Genomic DNA, 21,200 nt, shown 5'->3' on the forward strand with positions numbered 1-21,200 from the left:
CCATCGGAGAAGATTTATTTGTCTTAAATACTGGTTCCTATCTTTGCTTTTGTATTAAAGGGACATCAGCCCATACTCAGCCCAGAGTACACAGGGTACAAGGGTTTAAAACTTCCAGAAGCCAGCGCTAAACAATAAAACTTCACCGGATAGTAACTGGATACCGGCTTTGACTCGCCATCTGCTATTTATAGTAACGTGAAGTACAGTAAGAACGATCCGACTCATATATATTTAATAGAAGTCACAGTAAATTGAAGGGCAAACAGCTGCCTGGCTCTAAGGAGCCATGTGAAGGAGATCTGGGGCATGTGGACAAGTTAGGTAATATATATCTATAATATATATTAATACTAGCTTTTGTGCCCCGCCTCGCCCGGGAAATGTAATATTGAATACATGACTCCACCCCCCCTCTCCCTCGCTGCTGGCACATCTCCCTCTCCCCCCTGCCCCCCCTCCCGCTGCTGGATGTAGTGCAGGGTGTGATTTGTCTCTGTCTGTCTGTGTGTGTATATGTGTGTGTGTCTGTCTGTGTGTGTGTGTCTCCCCCCGCTGCCAGAACATGTCCCCGGCCCCTCCCTCCCCCCCCCCCCCGCGGGAGGCACATCTCCCCGCGCTGCTGTGGCATGTCCCCTCGCTGCCGGCACATCTCCCCGCCCCCCCCCTGTTGGTACATCGCCCCTCGCTGGCGGTACATTTTCCCGCCCCTCCCCCCCCATTGGTACATCTCCCCCTGCTGCCGGCACATGTCCCCCCTCCCCCTGCCGGTACATCTCCCCCTGCTGCCGGTACATCTCCCCCTGCTGCCGGTACATCTCCCCCTGCTGCCGGCACATCTCCCCCCTCCCCCTGCCGGTACATCTCCCCCCGCTAGCTGGCACATCTCCCCCGCACATCTCACACACAGAGACACAGAGACACACACACAGCCCCGATCCAGGCAAGGACACACCCCCTCCCTTAGTAGCCATGCCCCCCGCTCCTGCTCTAACAGATTTGCTGGACAGCCGAGGGAAACTTAGAATATCCATAATTTGGGAGGTGAGTCACATTGGAAGCTCAAAATAATTGCGTTGACCTACAAAGCCGTGTGTTGTGCTACGTGGTGCCGTTTCTGAGATTTCGATGCTTTGGACATACAAAGAAAACAAACAAACGGAATCCAACTTAGAATTATAGTATAGATATATTATTGTGATGTTACTTTGTGGCACATGTAGAGCGGGCTTTATATACAGTTTCATAGCTCACCATAGATATGGCAAGAGTTTTTGATGCAAAGGTAAGTTGTAAGCTAGTCCAGTAATAAAGGGGCCAACACAAACCGTTCGGTGCTTCATACATAGAATACAAGTTCCAAGCAGGATGCTAAATATTCTGAGCACTCCTTTTACAAAAACCTGTTTGGAGAGATTGCAAATTTGGGAGAACTACCTTATCTTAGTTTTTCACACATGGCTTCTCCATTTTGGCTTTATTTTTGTTAAATAAATCATGACACAGTGTAATATATCATGTGTTGTTGTTCATCTGAGGTTGTATTTACCTAATTTTAAGACTTGCTAAGGATTGTTATTATGTCCTGATGTAAAACCATAGAATTCAAAGAGGGTGTACTTTCTTTGTGTGTGTGTGTATATATATATATAATATTTTTTAAAATATTAATTAGACAGCGATAGCTATTACTGCGTGATTAGCCTGTAGTCATATAGGCCAGGACACACCAAGTGCCTTCGCAGGCTATTGCACCCCTATTCGGCGTTAGCTGCCATTGACTTCAATAACAGTTAACGGGGTATGATACCCCACATCAGTCACTTAATAAACCCGACCTAAGTGAATTAGCTACTAAACTGCGAAGTTAACTAACCAGACCCGTTCTTGCCACATGACGCCTGTTCTCCGATCTCTGCACTGGCTGCCTGTAAAATGGCGAATTTATTTCAAGATTGGCCTGCAGACATTCAAAGCCCAACATGCCCAGGGTCCCAGTTATGTGAGAGGGCTTCTAGTTCCCTACACTCCCACTCACTCACTCCCACCTGCAGGTGAAGGACTCCTAACAGTTCCCAGAATCTCCGTGACTTCCTCTGGCGCCCGAGCTTTCCGCCGCGCTGCTCCCACTCTCTGGAACAGTCTGCGAGGCCCTCCTCTGGGAATCTATAAGAACAGGCTCAGACCTACCTGGTTACCCAGGCGTTTAATTACTGAACCACAATCTGTCCGGCATTTAATAGCTACAGTACCGTCCCATCCTGTATTGTATATTTCCTTGTGTTTGGTCTTGTTAATAACCTTAAATGTTTTCTTCTTTTTCTCTTTTGTAACTGTTAAGCACGTTGAGTCCCATTGGGAGAAAAGCACTATATAAATAAAGTTATTATTATTAGTCCAAAAAAAGAACATGTTCAGCTGCACCCTAAGCCAGCCAATCATGAGATACGCAGCCTTGCATAGGCGTCGGAGAATTTAAGAAAGATGCATAATAAAAATGATCTTTATACAATGTAAAGTAATAAAGATACAAACTATCCTAATATTGGATACCGCAATGATAAAGACTTATACCACACTGAGCCAATCTCTAAGCAAGGTCTCTTAGATTGCAATTTAGTAACTGTACTTTAAACAATAACCGCTCATTCTTCTAATGGTTACATATAGACATCCCTATTTTAAGAAATATAATTATCCATAAGCATTTTACACAAAGTAACAAAGTAACGCTTGCTTTGATTGCCCTGGCTCCTAATTCACCGGTTTACAGTGTATATTCTATACTCGAGAAACTACACGTTATCCTCCCTTAAATACCTCTCATGGGTTTATTGTATTTGGACAAACAGTATCTGGGCAACTACTAAATATGTTTCTTTAATGCAATAACATCGACCGCATGAAGAATGACTGAAGCCGGTTTTCCTCCTGAACTTCTAGCTCATACGGTATCATGTGGTCCTGACACAGCTCTGAGTCACAATGAATATATTTGGGAAGCTGCTTTTTCTGGCGATTCAGTGGCGGAAAGATCAGCAGAATGAAAGGAACAAACCAATATTCTGTACAGGATTGGAACCGAGAGATTCTCCAGTGCTTATCCGCACTGTGCTCAGCTCAGGGGACCCCTGGCACTAGCGATACTTACTGTTGAAGTTACTGGTATTACTTCTAGGTTTTTAATGGGGATGTAAATGACTATTTTGGCCTGAGATTTCTGAGCCATTTTGTTTCTCCTGAGGGGGATTTAAACCTGGTAATTTCACTGGTAATTTATCCTGTGAACGGAGGGAATAGTGGTGTTTGTTTCAGGGGACCCCCGTTCCCACCTTATACAAAAAAAATGGGGGCTAAAAAGAAAAAAACCCAGGTATGTTGAATTGCTTCTTTAAATATAGGGATGTACATTGGGGGGGAAGGTGTAATCTACAGGCGGCCAACTCCAGTCCTCAAGGGCCACCAACAGGACAAGTATTAGGGGATATTCCTAATTGAGGACCAGGAGTTGCCCCCCCCCCCCTAGTTTAAACATTGGAACTAGTTGCGGCTTCCCTTTAAAACATAAGCTTTTGCTCCAAGAATAATTTGGACATATTTTTCTCTCCATGTAAAAAACCAACATTGAATTAAGTGTTACCTTAAATAAAGGCCAAATCCAATGAAGAAAACAAGGAATTCCACATGGAAAACCTATGAATTCCTTGATCATTCCTAAAACCTGGTGTTGCTTTAGGATTGAAATGAAAACACCATGGACTACAATATCGAGTTAATACCTGCGGACTCATGGACAGATGCACCAACGATGGCTAGGAAAAACTTGTCCATATTGCTGATCATTCTGAAAACCTCAAGCTGTTAATTCTTAGAAAAACCTTACAGCAGACTCGCTGCTTTCTGCTTCTGAGCCTTTAAAAAATAATATTCTGAAAAAAAATAATCTTTTTATTAACGAGGTGCCAAGGCACCTGGGAAATATGCCATACAAATGAACTAATTATAGCTTTCAGAACTTTTTTTCCCAACTTTCATATCACTTTTACTGCTGCTCATTGTAAAGCAAATAAGGACTTTCTTTGTGCTGGGGATGGAGGACTTTCACCCTCCACAACGGATATAATGAATGTATGTATGTCTTTATTTATATAGCGCCATTAATGTACATAGCGCTTCACAGTAGTAATACATGTGACAATCATATAAATAACAAATAACAGATCATGGGAATAAGTGCTTCAGATATAAAAGTAACATTGTGGAAGCGAAGTCCCTGCTCCGAAGAGCTTACAATCAAATTGGTAGGGAGAACGTACAGAGACAGTAGGAGGGTGTTCTGGTAAGTGTGTTTGCAGGCGGCCAATCTTTATTTATCATGTATATAAAATATTAGCCACGGTGCTACTCATATCCTTCATTTAGCAAAAGTGTTTTGAGGTGGGTCTTAAAGGTGGATAGAGAGGGTGCTAGTCGGGTATTGAGGGGAAGGGCATTCCAGAGGTGCGGGGCAGTCAGTGAGAAAGGTTTAAGCCTGGAGAGGGCTTTAGATACAAAGGGGGTAGAGAGAAGACATCCTTGAGAAGAACGCAAGAGTTGGGATGGTGCATAGCGAGAAATCAGGGCTGAGATGTAAGGAGGGGCAGAAGAGTGTAAAGCTTTAAAAGTGAGGAGGAGAATTGAGGTCATCCGTTATTTTAGTGAGGGCTGTTTCCGTGGAGTGAGCAGTGCGGAAGCCAGATTGTAGAGGGTCTAGGAGAGAATGGGTGTTGAGAAAATGGAGCAAACGAGAGAACACAAGACGTTCAAGGAGTTTAGAGGCAAAAGGCAGGAGGGAGACAGGTCGATAGTTAGAAAGACAGGTAGGGTCAAGCTTGCTGTTTTTGAGTAATGGTATAACTGTTGAATGTTTGAAAGAGGAGGGAAAGGTACCAGAGTAGAGGGAAAAGTTAAAAATGTGTGTGAGCGTAGGGATTATAGTAGGAGCAAGAGGTTTTAGGAGATGGGAGGGAATGGGATCAAGAGGGTAGGTGGTAGAGGGAGAAGAGGAGATCAGCAGTGACACATCCTGCTCCGAGACAGCGGAAAAAGAGTCAAGGAAGGCAGGAGGAGAGTCCACAACTAATATAATGATATTTAATAGTGAGGGTTTATTAACCAAAATAAACATTTACAAACAGCAGCAACATTTATCAGGAAACGATTCATACATACTCTGCTGAGATACATTATTGCATTAGTTAGATATTTATACGGAAAGCATTCGAACTTCCCTCTGCAGTGTATGAACCAGTCCTTGCGTTTTGGTACCGCTGACAGGCGTGTGGCTTCTATTCAATTACAGTATTAAATGAAAGCCATATGGAACCTCAGAAGATAAATTTGGGCAACAAATGATTCAAGTGATTTTTATATCACATAACCAAGTTGTTCCCAAATAACTTAATGTGCTGTGTTTGCTGTTCTGTACCACCCAGTGAGTGCAGCTTCACAAAGGGCTTTATACACATTCTACAGTGTTTAATGGGCTCAGGCCCATTAAACATTACAAAGTATATCTAAACCCGCATTTTGCACCAAAACTGTTGCCAAGTAATACTTTACACAGGTACATTACGTTTTGCTGATCAACGCGTTTTGCCTCATTAGGATGAGATTAGGGATTCCTGGTATAAATGCAATCCTAAGAGATGTTCCAGAGACAAAACAGAGTAAACTTCATAGCAGATGGTGAGGAGAGAAGAGCGATTGTGGGAATGGGTTCAATGAGTTCTAATAATGAGCTTGAATCAGCAATAATAGCGTGTAACTGAAGTCACATCACATCATTAGACTTAGGCCCACATACACTAAACTCAGTTAGGCTAGTTAGTGTGACATTAACCTAAATTAACATTATTTTAATGGTAACGCTTATCCACTAAAGAGAATAACTGTCACGCTGTGCTCATCACAAACTAGGCGGGGGCCACGGTGCTGAGGTGGGAATGGATATGACGCCACCCACAGCCACGAGGGCACGTCTTGAGTGTAGGTTGGTCTAGATCGCTGGGTCGGGACTGGAGAGGTACGGATAGTTAAGGGTACTGTTAGCCGAGTCCAGGGTTGGAGAGGGGGACATAGTTGTTTTACCGTAAGCCAAGGTCAGGTGCAGAGAGAGCGGGGTGATCGTTTGCCGTTAGCCGAGGTCAGGTGCCAGGAGTTCGGAGTAGTCGAGGAGGAAGCCGGGTCGGTACACGGAAGGAGAACTGCAAGACAAGACAGGTCAGAACAGGACTAGGGAGGCACAGAGTGATCAGAACAGCAACTGGTTCTATGCTCAGCCGAATAGCAAGTGAGGCAGCAGGTTAAAATAGGACACGGGATCCAATGAACAGGCAGGGACCTGGAGGTGTGTGCAAGGCGGGACCCACTGGAGGACAGGCTGCAGGTGTGGGGAGGGACCTTAGAGCAGTAGGAGTGACTGGATGTGGCGGCGTGCCAGAATCCGTGCGCCCGCGAGAGGCAGTGTACTTAGGGCGGCACGGGTGCGCGCATTTGCCTGGTGGAGCGGCGTCCATCCGATCCCGCCGGTGGCAGGGAACCAGCGCGGGAGCACCGTTCAATGTAAGGGATGTCTGCGAGGGAGGCGCGGCACCTAGAAGTGTGCGGAGAGTGCACCGCGGCTCTCCAAACCCTGCAATAACGTGACATTAACCTAGTTTACTCACTTAAATAGTATAATGTTTATTTATACAGACGTTAGTGAAAATGGCATGCAAATGATATGCAAATGAGCCATTATCATAAGTATACAATATCCACTAATCTGTTAAGGTTAACACCGGGAAATAACGTTATGTTATTTAAAGAGGCAGTTTGTTTTAATATATGCAGCCTTTGATTACCTTTATTAGATAGATTCTGTCTCCCTTGATCGATCAGCAAAGATTCTGCTTCCCAAAGTTCACTAAATAGCTGCCTTTCAGTTTCAAATCAATCCTTCAGTCAATGTAACTCAGCAGCTACAATGTATTCTTACATTACCACAAACAGAAAAGTGTTACACAGAACTTGCACTGCTGGGGAGGTGTGCTAAAACCTGCTATAGAAATCAAAGGATGCTCAGTATATTAAAACTCCTTATAAATGGCATTAACAGTTGGAAAAAAAATGTAGTAAGTATTATCTAATTATTAGATGAAATTATCCTACCTGAACCTGCCGTTACTCCCATCCAGACACTGAAACAGGGTAATGGGATAAAGCCCATATGGTAGTGTGTCTGTGAGTAACACCTAGCGAAGGTATGATTTATATACTGTAGGGGTATTTCCCTGTGCGATTTCACTTTCCGGAGTGTAACACCAAGACTTACAAAACATCACGTTATTTGAAGATAACATAACGTCATACTCAAATAACGTGGCATTTCGCCTATATTATAGTGTGGGCAGCATTATTTTTGCAATAGCTTTGTGGATATGTTAAACCAACTTAATACCTTTTAGCGCACATAAATTGTGACATCGAATGGATCTATTTGGGACTTCTGGGTTCAAGGATTTCAGTGACTTTGGGCAACGCATTCAATAAGACGCCATACAGCCTATTGTCGTGACTTTGCTCTAATGTGGCCAAGCAGCCCTAAAACCAGAAGTCCCAAATAGATGGCCAGCTAATTAATAAAAAACTAAAAAATGCCAAATTGGGTTTCCTAAAAGCTGAAATAAAGAAAAACCTGGCGCCAAATAGTCAGTGGAATGTCCTGTACTCCTCAAGGGATCCGCACACTTGCTCGACAGACCATGCAAAGAAAAGAACACAAACAAACAAAAATCATAGCGCAACTCTGTAGGGTAAGCAGTACTGCACTAATACACACAAACAGTTAAGAATCCTAGCGATTATTAAAATATTTATTTATTAAAAAGAACTATGCCAAGACCGACAATGGCAAATACATTGTCGGTCTTGGCATAGTTCTTTTTAATAAATAAATATTTTAATAATCGCTAGGATTCTTAACTGTTTGTGTGTATTAGTGCAGTACTGCTTACCCTACAGAGTTGCGCTATGATTTTAGTTTGTTTGTGTTCTTTTCTTTGCATGGTCTGTCGAGCAAGTGTGCGGATCCCTTGAGGAGTACAGGACATTCCACTGACTATTTGGCGCCAGGTTTTTCTTTATTTTGGTTTATTCTGTTAGTACTGGCAGTATCACCGGGCAGCCATCCTTTATTATAAGTTTTTTAATATCACACTGTGTATTACACTTTAGCGCTAGTTCACATTTTTTTCTTCACCATTCCTAAAAGCTGAATCACTTATCCCATACTGGGAATTGCTGCTGTGGGGGTTAACCCCTTAAACGTATTATCACCGTGTATTTATACAAGGGCAAAACCTGACCCCCAGGCTCCATATAATGGGGTGTGGGGGTGTGGGGTAGGAATAACCCCAAACACTGGGGGGATGGGGGGAGACACTGATAACCCCAAACACTGGGGGGAGGGGGGTGATAACCCAAACACTGGGAGGGGTGAAGGGGGTGGGATAACCCCAAACACTGGGGGGATGGGGGGAACACACTGATAACCCCAAACACTGGGAGGGGTGAAGGGGGGGGATAACCCCAAACACTGGGGGGATGGGGGGACACACTGATAACCCCAAACACTGGGGGGTGGGTGGTGATAACCCCAAACACTGGGGGGGGGGGGGGTGAAGGGGGGGGGGAATAACCCCAAACACTGGGGGATGGGGGGGACACACTGATAACCCCAAACACTGGGAGGGGTGAAGGAGGGGGGATAACCCCAAACACTGGGGGATGGGGGGGACACACTGATAACCCCAAACACTGGGAGGGGTGAAGGAGGGGGGATAACCCCAAACACTGGTACAATCAGTAAGGAGGGCCAAAGATCTTATAAACTAAAAGGAAAGGAGGCCTGCAGCCGGTAAAGTAACAGAGCGTGTTACATGACTGAGTGCTTTCACACGCAGTGTTAGCGGAGCTGGGGATTCGTGGAAGGAAGAAGCTGCTTATTCTAGCAGAGCCCGGCTCACCTTACTCCCAGTTACTCTCGGTTACTCTCGGTTACTCCTGCTCACACCCCGGTCACCCGCCGCGGTGCGGGAGGATACAGGCCTCTCTGACACAGCGTCGTTAGGAACCGGCGGTTGCCAAGGGCAACGCATATTGCAGTACCGGCTCTGATTAACAGCCGCGGTAACCAATCACAACAGAGCTCCGAGTTTCCAACTCCGTAATCCCGCCTGGCAACAGGGGGGGGCGGGCGCTGTGTGATGGACCAATCAGATATCTCGCTCCTTCAGTCTGCCAGGCTTGGGTAGTTTCGCTGCAAGAGCATCTGACAGGCAGGTCACGTGACAGCTTCCCAGTGTCAGAGCTGCAGAGGGAGGAGAGGCTCCCAGCATCACTCACACTCACCCACCGAGGAGAGGGCTCCCAGCATCACTCACACTCACCCACCGAGGAGAGGGCTCCCAGCATCACTCACACTCACACACCGAGGAGAGGGCTCCCAGCATCACTCACACTCACCCACCTAGGAGAGGGCTCCCAGCATCACTCACACTCCGAGGAGAGGGCTCCCAGCATCACTCACACTCACCCACCTAGGAGAGGGCTCCCAGCATCACTCACACTCACACACCTAGGAGAGGGCTCCCAGCATCACTCACACTCACCCACCTAGGAGAGGGCTCCCAGCATCACTCACACTCACACACCGAGGAGAGGGCTCCCAGCATCACTCACACACCTAGGAGAGGGCTCCCAGCATCACTCACACTCAGAGGAGAGGGCTCCCAGCATCACTCACACTCACACACCGAGGAGAGGCTCCCAGCATCACTCACACTCACACACCGAGGAGAGGGCTCCCAGCATCACTCACACTCACACACCGAGGAGAGGGCTCCCAGCATCACTCACACTCAGAGGAGAGGGCTCCCAGCATCACTCACACAACGAGGAGAGGCTCCCAGCATCACTCACACTCACAGGAGAGGCTCCCAGCATCATTCACACACCGAGGAGAGGGCTCCCAGCATCACTCACACTCCGAGGAGAGGGCTCCCAGCATCACTCACACTCACACACCTAGGAGAGGGCTCCAAGCATCACTCACACTCCGAGGAGAGGCTCCCAGCATCACTCACACTCCGAGGAGAGGCTCCCAGCATCACTCACACTCACTCACACACCGAGGAGAGGCTCCCAGAATCACTCACACACCGAGGAGAGGGCTCCCAGCATCACTCACACACCGAGGAGAGGGCTCCCAGCATCACTCACACTGACATCCTCACACATTGAGGAGAGGCCCCCAGCATCACTCACACTCACTCACCGAGGAGAGGCTCCCAGCATCACTCACACACCTAGGAGAGGGCTCCCAGCATCACTCACACTCACACACCGAGGAGAGGCTCCCAGCATCACTCACACTCACACACCGAGGAGAGGGCTCCCAGCATCACTCACACTCACACACCGAGGAGAGGGCTCCCAGCATCACTCACACTCAGAGGAGAGGGCTCCCAGCATCACTCACACAACGAGGAGAGGCTCCCAGCATCACTCACACTCACAGGAGAGGCTCCCAGCATCATTCACACACCGAGGAGAGGGCTCCCAGCATCACTCACACTCCGAGGAGAGGGCTCCCAGCATCACTCACACTCACACACCTAGGAGAGGGCTCCAAGCATCACTCACACTCCGAGGAGAGGCTCCCAGCATCACTCACACTCCGAGGAGAGGCTCCCAGCATCACTCACACTCACTCACACACCGAGGAGAGGCTCCCAGAATCACTCACACACCGAGGAGAGGGCTCCCAGCATCACTCACACACCGAGGAGAGGGCTCCCAGCATCACTCACACTGACATCCTCACACATTGAGGAGAGGCCCCCAGCATCACTCACACTCACTCACCGAGGAGAGGCTCCCAGCATCACTCACACACCTAGGAGAGGGCTCCCAGCATCACTCACACACCGAGGAGAGACTCCCAGCATCACTCACACTCTCATTCACTCACTCCCAGCATCACTCACACTCTCATTCACTCACTCCCAGCATCACTCACACTCACTCCCACAGCGAGGAGAGGCTGCGGGTCCCAGGCTGCAGGTGAGTACACTGGCAGTGTTAGGGGGATTATTACCTGTGCAGACACGGTGCGCAGGGGAGGAGGCGTCATGCTGTCATTATTATTATTATTATTATTATTATTATTATTATTATTATTATGGTGCATCTCTGACAAGACTTTAGCAGCAGAATCCGGGGTCCAGGTGTCAGGGGGAAAGTCGTGCAACATATCTGCATCATGTGAATGTATGTATGTATGTATGTCTTTATTTATATCGTGCCATTAATACACATGACAATTATATAAATAACAAATAATACAAATGACACTTAATGGGAAGAAGTGTAGCAAAGAGGACAATCCCATTGGAAGTAATAGGGTTTGTGTCTTTAATAATAATAATAATAATAATAATAATAATAATAATAATAATAATAATATGTTGAATGATTCTGTTGCCACTGGATTGTATGATTCATGTTTTCTGACACATGAAGTGTGGATTTGCATGGAGTATGTTGGGTTTGCATGGAGTATGTTGGGTTTGCATGGAGTATGTTGGGTTTGTATGTTGGATTTGCATGGCGTATGTTGGATTTGCATGGAGTATGTTGGATTTGCATGGAGTATGTTGGATTTGCATGGAGTATGTTGGATTTGCATGGAGTATGTTGGATTTGCATGGAGTATGTTGGATTTGCATGGAGTATGTTGGGTTTGCATGGCGTATGTTGGGTTTGCATGGAGTATGTTGGGTTTGCATGGCGTATGTTGGATTTCCATGGCGTATGTTGGATTTCCATGGCGTATGTTGGATTTGCATGGCGTATGTTGGATTTGCATGGAGTATGTTGGATTTGCATGGAGTATGTTGGATTTGCATGGAGTATGTTGGATTTGCATGGAGTATGTTGGATTTGCATGGAGTATGCTGGGTTTGCATGGCGTATGCTGGGTTTGCATGGCCTATGCTGGGTTTGCATGGAGTATGTTGGGTTTGCATGGAGTATGTTGGGTTTGCATGGAGTATGTTGGGTTTGCATGGATTATGTTGGGTTTGCATGGAGTATGCTGGGTTTGCATGGAGTATGTTGGGTTTGCATGGAGTATGTTGGGTTTGCATGTAGTATGTTGGATTTGCATGGAGTATTTTGGGTTTGCATGGATTATGTTGGGTTTGCATGGAGTATGTTGGGTTTGCATGGAGTATGTTGGGTTTGCATGGAGTATGCTGGGTTTGCATGGCGTATGTTGGGTTTGCATGGCGTATGTTGGGTTTGCATGGCGTATGTTGGGTTTGCATGGCGTATGTTGGGTTTGCATGGATTATGTTGGGTTTGCATGGAGTATGTTGGGTTTGCATGGAGTATGTTGTGTTTGCATGGAGTATGTTGTGTTTGCATGGAGTATGTTGGATTTGCATGGAGTATGTTGGATTTGCATGGAGTATGTTGGGTTTGCATGGCGTATGTTGGGTTTGCATGGCGTATGTTGGGTTTGCATGGCGTATGTTGGATTTCCATGGCGTATGTTGGATTTGCATGGAGTATGTTGGATTTGCATGGAGTATGTTGGATTTGCATGGAGTATGTTGGATTTGCATGGAGTATGTTGGATTTGCATGGAGTATGTTGGATTTGCATGGAGTATGTTGGATTTGCATGGAGTATGTTGGGTTTGCATGGAGTATGTTGGATTTGCATGGAGTATGTTGGATTTGCATGGAGTATGTTGGATTTGCATGGAGTATGCTGGGTTTGCATGGCGTATGCTGGGTTTGCATGGAGTATGTTGGGTTTGCATGGAGTATGTTGGGTTTGCATGGATTATGTTGGGTTTGCATGGAGTATGCTGGGTTTGCATGGAGTATGTTGGGTTTGCATGGAGTATGTTGGGTTTGCATGGAGTATGTTGGATTTGCATGGAGTATGTTGGGTTTGCATGGATTATGTTGGGTTTGCATGGAGTATGCTGGGTTTGCATGGCGTATGCTGGGTTTGCATGGCGTATGCTGGGTTTGCATGGCGTATGCTGGGTTTGCATGGCGTATGCTGGGTTTGCATGGCGTATGTTGGGTTTGCATGGCGTATGTTGGGTTTGCATGGCGTATGTTGGGTTTGCATGGAGTATGTTGGGTTTGCATGGAGTATGCTGGGTTTGCATGGCGTATGTTGGGTTTGCATGGCGTATGTTGGGTTTGCATGGCGTATGTTGGGTTTGCATGGCGTATGTTGGGTTTGCATGGCGTATGTTGGGTTTGCATGGATTATGTTGGGTTTGCATGGATTATGTTGTGTGTGCATGGAGTATGTTGTGTTTGCATGGAGTATGTTGTGTTTGCATGGAGTATGTTGGGTTTGCATGGAGTATGTTGGGTTTTCATGGATTATGTTGGGTTTTCATGGATTATGTTGGGTTTGCATGGAGTATGCTGGGTTTGCATGGCGTATGTTGGGTTTGCATGGAGTATGTTGGGTTTGCATGGCGTATGTTGGGTTTGCATGGCGTATGTTGGGTTTGCATGGCGTATGTTGGGTTTGCATGGATTATGTTGGGTTTGCATGGATTATGTTGTGTGTGCATGGAGTATGTTGTGTGTGCATGGAGTATGTTGTGTTTGCATGGAGTATGTTGTGTTTGCATGGAGTATGTTGTGTTTGCATGGAGTATGTTGGGTTTGCATGGAGTATGTTGGGTTTTCATGGATTATGTTGGGTTTGCATGGAGTATGCTGGGTTTGCATGGCGTATGTTGGGTTTGCATGGCGTATGTTGGGTTTGCATGGCGTATGTTGGGTTTGCATGGCGTATGTTGGGTTTGCATGGCGTATGTTGGGTTTGCATGGCGTATGTTGGGTTTGAGTTTTACTCCAAGAATGTCCAAATCTGTTAATTAGTAACGCTGTAACCTGAAGCCCACGAGAGGCTCAGTACTACAATGTAATGTTATTAATATTATTCTCATCATCATACAATGTTATGTGTTGTTACTGTTCATGGAAATCGTTCGATAGTTTACTGATGTATAGATATGTAAATGCTTAGGTAACACAGTGGTCAGAGTGACTTACACTAGTGGTGGTACTGTGGTACTGTGGTACTCTGGTACTGTGCCAAATGGAATTTCTTAATCAATGAAACATTGAGACAAAGCTTTTTGGACCGTATTTTACAAAGTTTTCATATCCTCCAATTGAACTTACTCAGTAGATACCCTACATATTTTTGGGCCCTGTAAGACCAGCTGTATCCATTAACCCTTTGGGTGCCCCAAATCGTAGCCACCACGCCCTGAGGTCCGGCACACTCAGGTATCCCATAACCTAGAAAAAGGAAGTTCAAATCAAAGATGCCTGCCAATAGGAAGCTGCAGTGTCATACTCTGACATCATCACGGCTTCTTAGTGGCCCGCACGTGCGAGTCTTGGGAAGTGGCCATATTAATGTCCCAAAAAGTACCAGAAACATAACAAAGTGACATATCTCAAACTGGGTGTCCCACAGAGCAAAACCCTGAGAGGGGCAATAGGTGGGAGACACCCCGAGAGGGGCACTAGGTGGGAGACCCCCCGAGAGGGGCACTAGGTGGGAGACCCCTTGAGAGGGGCACTAGGTGGGAGACCCCCCGAGAGGGGCACTAGGTGGGAGACCCCCCGAGAGGGGCACTAGGTGGGAGACCCCCCGAGAGGGGCACTAGGTGGGAGACCCCCCGAGAGGGGCACTAGGTGGGAGACCCCCCGAGAGGGGCACTAGGTGGGAGACCCCCCGAGAGGGGCACTAGGTGGGAGACCCCCCGAGAGGGGCACTAGGTGGGAGACCCCCCGAGAGGGGCACTAGGTGGGAGACCCCCCGAGAGGGGCACTAGGTGACCCTAACTCCTTGTTGCCCGTAACTATAGATAGTAGAAGCATTAAGTAACTATAGATAGTAGAAGCATTAAGTAACTATAGATAGTAGAAGCATTAAGTAACTATAGATAGTAGAAGCATAAAGTAACTATAGATAGTAGGAGCATTAAGTAACTATGTTACTAAGCCCTTTAACGCATCGGGTGGTGAAGGTGCCATTTCACTATCTGTTTTGAAACATTAATTTTGTTTTGATCACTACTTCTCTTAACCCTTTCGCTGCCAGAAGGTAAGCAACACAGGTCACCCTTAGGGGCTAATTATATATTCGACATTGCTCCCATTCGACTTGAATGGAAGTTTTCCGGTGGATCGCACCTTTGGGGTATATTGAATTATCGTCTTGTTTAATATCTATCTATCTATCTATTATGTTTCTTAACGCTTTAACACAGATAAATAGTCATCTAAATTTAGCATAGGTTGAACTTTTTTCAACCTCAACCTCATAGATTGTAAGCTCCACGGGGCAGGAACCCGTGTCTGCAAAATGTCTCTGTAAAGCGCTACGTAAAACTAGCAGCGCTATACAAGAACATGCTATTATTATTATTATATGTAACTATGTAATAGGCTGCATAAGCTACTTCCAGATAAGCAATTTATTTGCTTTGAAATGCGTTACTGACCCTGTGGCAGTGAAAGGGTTCTTCGCCAGGTAGAATGTCTGTATATTTTCCTACAGTACATTCAAAATAATTATATGGTTAATATTCTCCATGTAGTCATCACTGTGCAGCCATTGAGACCTTTCATAATGAAATGCACAATACCCATACGGTTATGTTCTCTATGTTATGTATAATGATAGTATTTACAACCGCCGATGATTCCTGATGACTGGGTTAATTGTTAATGCCTTGAATTTGTAGCTCAGACCTATTATTACAACCCAGTGTATTTTGAAACCGAGCGAAGTCTTTCAAACTTGAAACAAGTCTCATGGAAAGAATAGATGGGCCACAAAGAAACAGATAAAATCTGTCATTGAAAATGCATTCAGCGGGCTGTGCAAATACGTTCTGACTCTTACTGAAAATGTAGCAACCTTTCATAGTGCGGACTTAGCTGCTACTTTTAAAATGTTTTAGTAACGGTTTAACACCCTTAACTTTGCGCAGCCATGGCTAGGGTTTCCAGGTGTCCAGTGTTAAACCCAACTGTCCTGTATTTGGACACTCTGTCCAGTAAAAAATGAGAGGTAATACTGGAAATGTATGTGTGTACTGGTATTACCTCCCTGGCAAACATTCAGGGACCGGCTTGGGGGGCCGCAGGATTTCCCTGAGCAGGGCTGTTGCTAGGTGGCTGGACAGCTTCCTCCAACTGCTGCTGGGTAATGCAGCCAATCAGGAGGAGATGTCAGGCGCCTGGGGATGGTGCCAAGGAGAGGAGGAAACAGCATGGACAGGGAGAGGTGTGTTTTTAGAGCGTGCACGCATGTGTGTGTCTCGAGAGCATCGCACCTTTCACCATTGTGTCCCATATTTTTGGAAAAGCCGCCCGGTAACCCTACCCATGGCTGTATTGTATATGAGTAAAAACCTGTGCCATTCTTTTGCAGTACATAATTATGTCGCCCACTCTACCTTTCCACTACTCCGTACAGACACCACATATGTTTTTTCATGTTTGTTCATTTTAGACATTTGTACATTTTAGTTTTTGATTTATTTTATGCTAACCTGAATATTATTGTAGAAGGCAAAAAATTCTCCTGGGCCTATGCACCCTCAATTCTTTTGGGTAGATGTATGTAAGAATACCGAAAAGTCATTTCCATTTGACTGCAGCTCCTATCAAGTATATCTTCCGGTATTATTCATCTTCTAGAGCAGGGGTTCCCAACTCCAGTCCTCAAGATTCTCCCCCCGCCCCCCAACAGGTCAGGTTTCCAGGATATCCCTTTTTCAGCACAGGTGTCTCAGTCAGTGGCTCAGTCGAAAAGCCTGCTTCAGAACACCTGAGCCACCTGTGCTGAAGCAGGATATCCTGAAAACCTGACCTGTTAGGGGGGGGGGCTTGAGGAATGGAGTTGAGAACCCATGTTTTAAAGATATTATAACATCAAATATAGAAACCTGTTGCTTTGCAATGCACCCCTCTATGGCCCAGACCCAAAGAGCTGCTCCCCTCTGCACAGGACCAGCGTGCTAAGGGTTAACATTTGCTTGTATTTTGTGGAACGTCAACTCCACCCACTGGAATGTTAATGAGCCATCAGGACACACAGAACATTTTTTGTTCACAGCTGCATTGAAAATCAACCACTCCAGTGTACATCTGCGTTGCTCCAAAGGCGGACAGCCGTTGGCGCAACCGAAGGGCAGCCAAAGGGTGTCAGACGTTTGGTGATGTTAAAGTGATGTTAAAGCTGCTCTTTATCAATCTGAAAATCACAAGCCCGTTATCCCCAGTACCCAATTTTCCAACTCTATCTGTCCACGAAATGTGTGTGAATTGACTATATAGCCCCTGTTCTTTTAATGTAACCATGTATTTTATAACTCTGTGCCCAGGACATACTTGAAAATGAGAGGTAGCTCTCAGTGTATTACTTCCTGGTAAAACATTTTTATAAATAAATAAATGGGAGTATTCCCAATGGGAGTACAGACGTGCTAACGCTTGGCATCCTTTTGTGGATCTGGGCCTTACACTTCAAGGGTTAAAGTCATCTCGTAACATATCTTCTGCCGGTACAGATGAAGGTTATTGCATTAAAGGGTTTTGGATGGGCTATAAATAAGGGGCTTTCTATTTCTCCCTGCAGAAATGGAAAATCCAGAGTTGGTGATAAAAACGTGCAGCTCCCTGGAGGAGCATGAAATTCCGTACAGCTCCAGCCAGGGGCCAATGTCCGAGGAACTGCTCACCGAAGACCAGCTGAGAAGAAAACTCAAATTTTTTTTCATGAATCCGTGTGAGAAATTCAGAGCCCGAGGTCGGAAGCCATGGAAACTTTGTATACAGATTTTAAAAATCGCGATGGTGACTATCCAGGTGAGTTATACGTTCAAACGGATTGTTGTCCGTTACTTAGCGTTACAGGAGGGATGTGCATTGCATAGTGTTACTAATCTCCCTTTACAAATAAGTTGCATATCGAGAAGTAGCTCATAATGCCTATTTTTCTTTGCGAGAAGTGTGTGTGTGTGTGTGTGTGTGTGTGTGTGTGTGTGTGTGTGTTGAATATGACAAATTATTTAATTCATTACTATATGTTTTTTCTTCTCATAAGTTTGGATCATTTACTTCAATCCTTTGGCCAAAACATACTGTATCGAGCCTACAAACACATCAAGGTTACACCCGGTCAGCAGGTTCCCACACTACCAATGTTATGTTATAGTGTGTCCTTTGTGTGTTTCCTGCACTGCATCGGGAGAAGAGGAAACACACCAATGTTATAGTGTGTCCTTTGTGTGTTTCCTGCACTGCATCGGGAGAAGAGGAAACACACCAATGTTATAGTGTGTCCTTTGTGTGTTTCCTGCACTGCATTGGGAGAAGAGGAAACACACCAATGTTATAGTGTGTCCTTTGTGTGTTTCCTGCACTGCATCGGGAGAAGAGGAAACACACCAATGTTATAGTGTGTCCTTTGTGTGTTTCCTGCACTGCATCGGGAGAAGAGGAAACACACCAATGTTATAGTGTGTCCTTTGTGTGTTTCCTGCACTGCATCGGGAGAAGAGGAAACACACCAATGTTATAGTGTGTCCTTTGTGTGTTTCCTGCACTGCATCGGGAGAAGAGGAAACACACCAATGTTATAGTGTGTCCTTTGTGTGTTTCCTGCACTGCATCGGGAGAAGAGGAAACACACCAATGTTATAGTGTGTCCTTTGTGTGTTTCCTGCACTGCATCGGGAGAAGAGGAAACACACCAATGTTATAGTGTGTCCTTTGTGTGTTTCCTGCACTGCATCGGGAGAAGAGGAAACACACCAATGTTATAGTGTGTCCTTTGTGTGTTTCCTGCACTGCATCGGGAGAAGAGGAAACACAACAATGATATAGTCAGTAGCGCGGGATGTGTGACATGTATGCAGTGCCTAAGGGGTTAACATTTAGAAGCGCTATATGTGCTATATATGTGCTGTATGTGAGATAAAGGGCAGGTAAAACTGGTTAAAAACCAGAAGTGCCCTAAAAAATATAGTGAAACAAATAAAGTGCAAGACAAATATATATACACTTCCCACACTTATTGCTGCAGCACAGGTCCTCACCACCTTTCTCCTTATACAGTACTTATATTAGATGTATTTGCAGGCACAATGAGACACTGCCCCGAAGAGCTTGCAATCTAATGTTGGTGCCTTATTTACCTAAAGTCACAAGGAAAGCTGACACTGGGATTCAAACCAGGGATTACCCACTTGAACGACAGTAACATTACCACAGGGTTACTCCTTCAGGGGCAAACAAAAAGGATACAAGCGAAAACATCATATACTAGTGAAAGTGAAATTACAAATGTGAAACAAGCAAAGATAAATTTATACACTGTGACAGAAACCAGGGGTTGGTAATAAACTCCATATACATGGCTCCCAGGATACTGAACAGTTTCTGTCCTGTCTAAGCTGAACAGGGCAGCCTCGTGGTACAGGCACTCCATTCCACAGTTTGTCTGCTGCCTGTTTTCTGTCACCTGTCATGCTGATTAGAGTTCAGGTATATAAGACCTGTTTCCTGTTTCCTCTGGGCCCCGCCCAAGAGCCTGGAAGGCTGCTGAACTGCAGAGGGGTGAGAAAGCCTCTTTCCCAAATCGCTTCATTCATTCTGTTAGTTTGTCTAAAGACTGCAAAGGTACTTATTTTGTTGGTGGAAGTGGACAAGCCACTTCCAACTCTGAGTCAGGGACATCTAAGTTTAAGTTATCGCTCAGACGAGCAGCTTTTTTTGTTTGGCTTTGTTTTCTGTTTAAACTGTGGCAGTCTCAGTGCCTGGGACTGAATAAACCAGGCATAGCCTGTTTAAAGGAACAGTACGTGACGTCTCATCATTTAACCTACCCTAAAAGACCGTGTTCTAACAGTCCCGGACAGACGGCGGAGCCCCGGAGTAAGCCGTTTGTCACAACACTTAAAAACAAAAAAGGGGCGCAAAAAAAGAAAATGCAAAGATTGAATTAATCACAAAATAATATTTATATATTAACCCATAAAAACATATATGACTTCCACATGAAAGAACAAGATCACAATGGATCTACTGATCTGAGCCCCCACTCGGGTTAGGGTATAAAACCCACCGCTAAGCAATGCCTTAAGAGGATATTAAAGGAAGAAAAGTCCAGCGGCCAAGGTGAAAAAATAGCTACCAGTCTAAACTTTGTTAGTTGGCGTTCTCATGGAGTAGCTCCGCAAGCAGCTTCCGGGTTCCGTCGTCACATGTTCCTCGTCGCTGCTATGACCTCACCGCTCAAAGCGTTTCGTGTCGACTGGACACTTCTTTAAGGGGCGAAGGTAATGGCGTTCATCTGGATCAGATGAATGGATGGAGTAGACAGTTTGGGGAAGAGATCCTCCCAGCATCGATGGAGGGGAAAACAGTAAAAACCCTGGTGGACCCGGGATCTGGAAAAACCCTGATCCTAGAGGGCCTAATTCCAGACAACCGGCTGTCCTATGACTCTCCATGGAATATCGAATGTATCCATGGTGATACAAAGAAATACCCCCCGGCGACCATCCTCCTTCGCATCAATGATCAAGAGGCTAGACTACTAGTAGGAGTTGCTCCCTGGCTACCTGCCCCTGTTCTACTTGGCCGAGACTGGCCCTACTTCGGAACATTGTTGGCCCCATCTCATGCGGAGCTTACTTCTCTGGTACCGGAGAAGCCTGGAGACTTATTCCCATTTTCCCCAGAGATTTTTTCCCGTAGACACTGCGTCCTAAAGACGCGTAAACTGAGACATGAGGAAAAAGAGGACTGGTTAAGAAAGGCTGGGACTCTAGGTAACCTTAGTCAGCCCAACAGACTGCAAGTCATGGCGGGAAATGACCAGGATGGGGAACAGATAGATATTGGAATTTTGCCAGACCTGGCTCTTCCTGACTTCTGTCAGAGGCAGAGGGAAGACCCAGCTCTGGCTAGACAATATGAGAAGGTGGTACAGGTCAACGATAACATAGTGAATGAACAAGGTGTAAGGGTGTTTCCACATTTCGA

At 45.7% G+C, this 21,200-nt stretch overlaps 2 protein-coding genes across 5 annotated transcripts in view; one reads left to right on the top strand and one right to left on the bottom strand.

Annotated features, from left to right (window-relative positions):
- The window catches only part of DNAI3 (dynein axonemal intermediate chain 3), a 56,090-nt gene extending 46,911 nt beyond the window's left edge, over positions 1-9,179 (bottom strand). For 2 of the 3 annotated variants that reach the window (XM_075615635.1, XM_075615632.1), the window contains exon 1: positions 9,048-9,179. The gene's annotated coding sequence lies outside the window, so the exon portion shown is untranslated. Of the gene's footprint in view, positions 1-6,129; positions 6,246-9,047 lie in introns of all 3 variants that reach the window. The other variant, XM_075615634.1, reaches the window with a different exon arrangement.
- Positions 9,180-9,378: 199 nt separating this feature from the next.
- The window catches only part of LOC142503458 (mucolipin-3-like), a 33,086-nt gene continuing 21,264 nt past the window's right edge, over positions 9,379-21,200 (top strand). For both annotated transcript variants that reach the window (XM_075615643.1, XM_075615644.1), the window contains exons 1-2: positions 9,379-11,145; positions 17,788-18,017. In XM_075615643.1, the coding sequence (XP_075471758.1) occupies positions 17,790-18,017 (228 nt within the window). In that variant the 5' untranslated portion in view covers positions 9,379-11,145; positions 17,788-17,789. The remainder of the gene's footprint in view (positions 11,146-17,787; positions 18,018-21,200) is intronic.

This window comes from Ascaphus truei, chromosome 10 (genome assembly GCF_040206685.1).
Source record: "Ascaphus truei isolate aAscTru1 chromosome 10, aAscTru1.hap1, whole genome shotgun sequence".
NCBI classification, from domain to species: domain Eukaryota; kingdom Metazoa; phylum Chordata; class Amphibia; order Anura; family Ascaphidae; genus Ascaphus; species Ascaphus truei.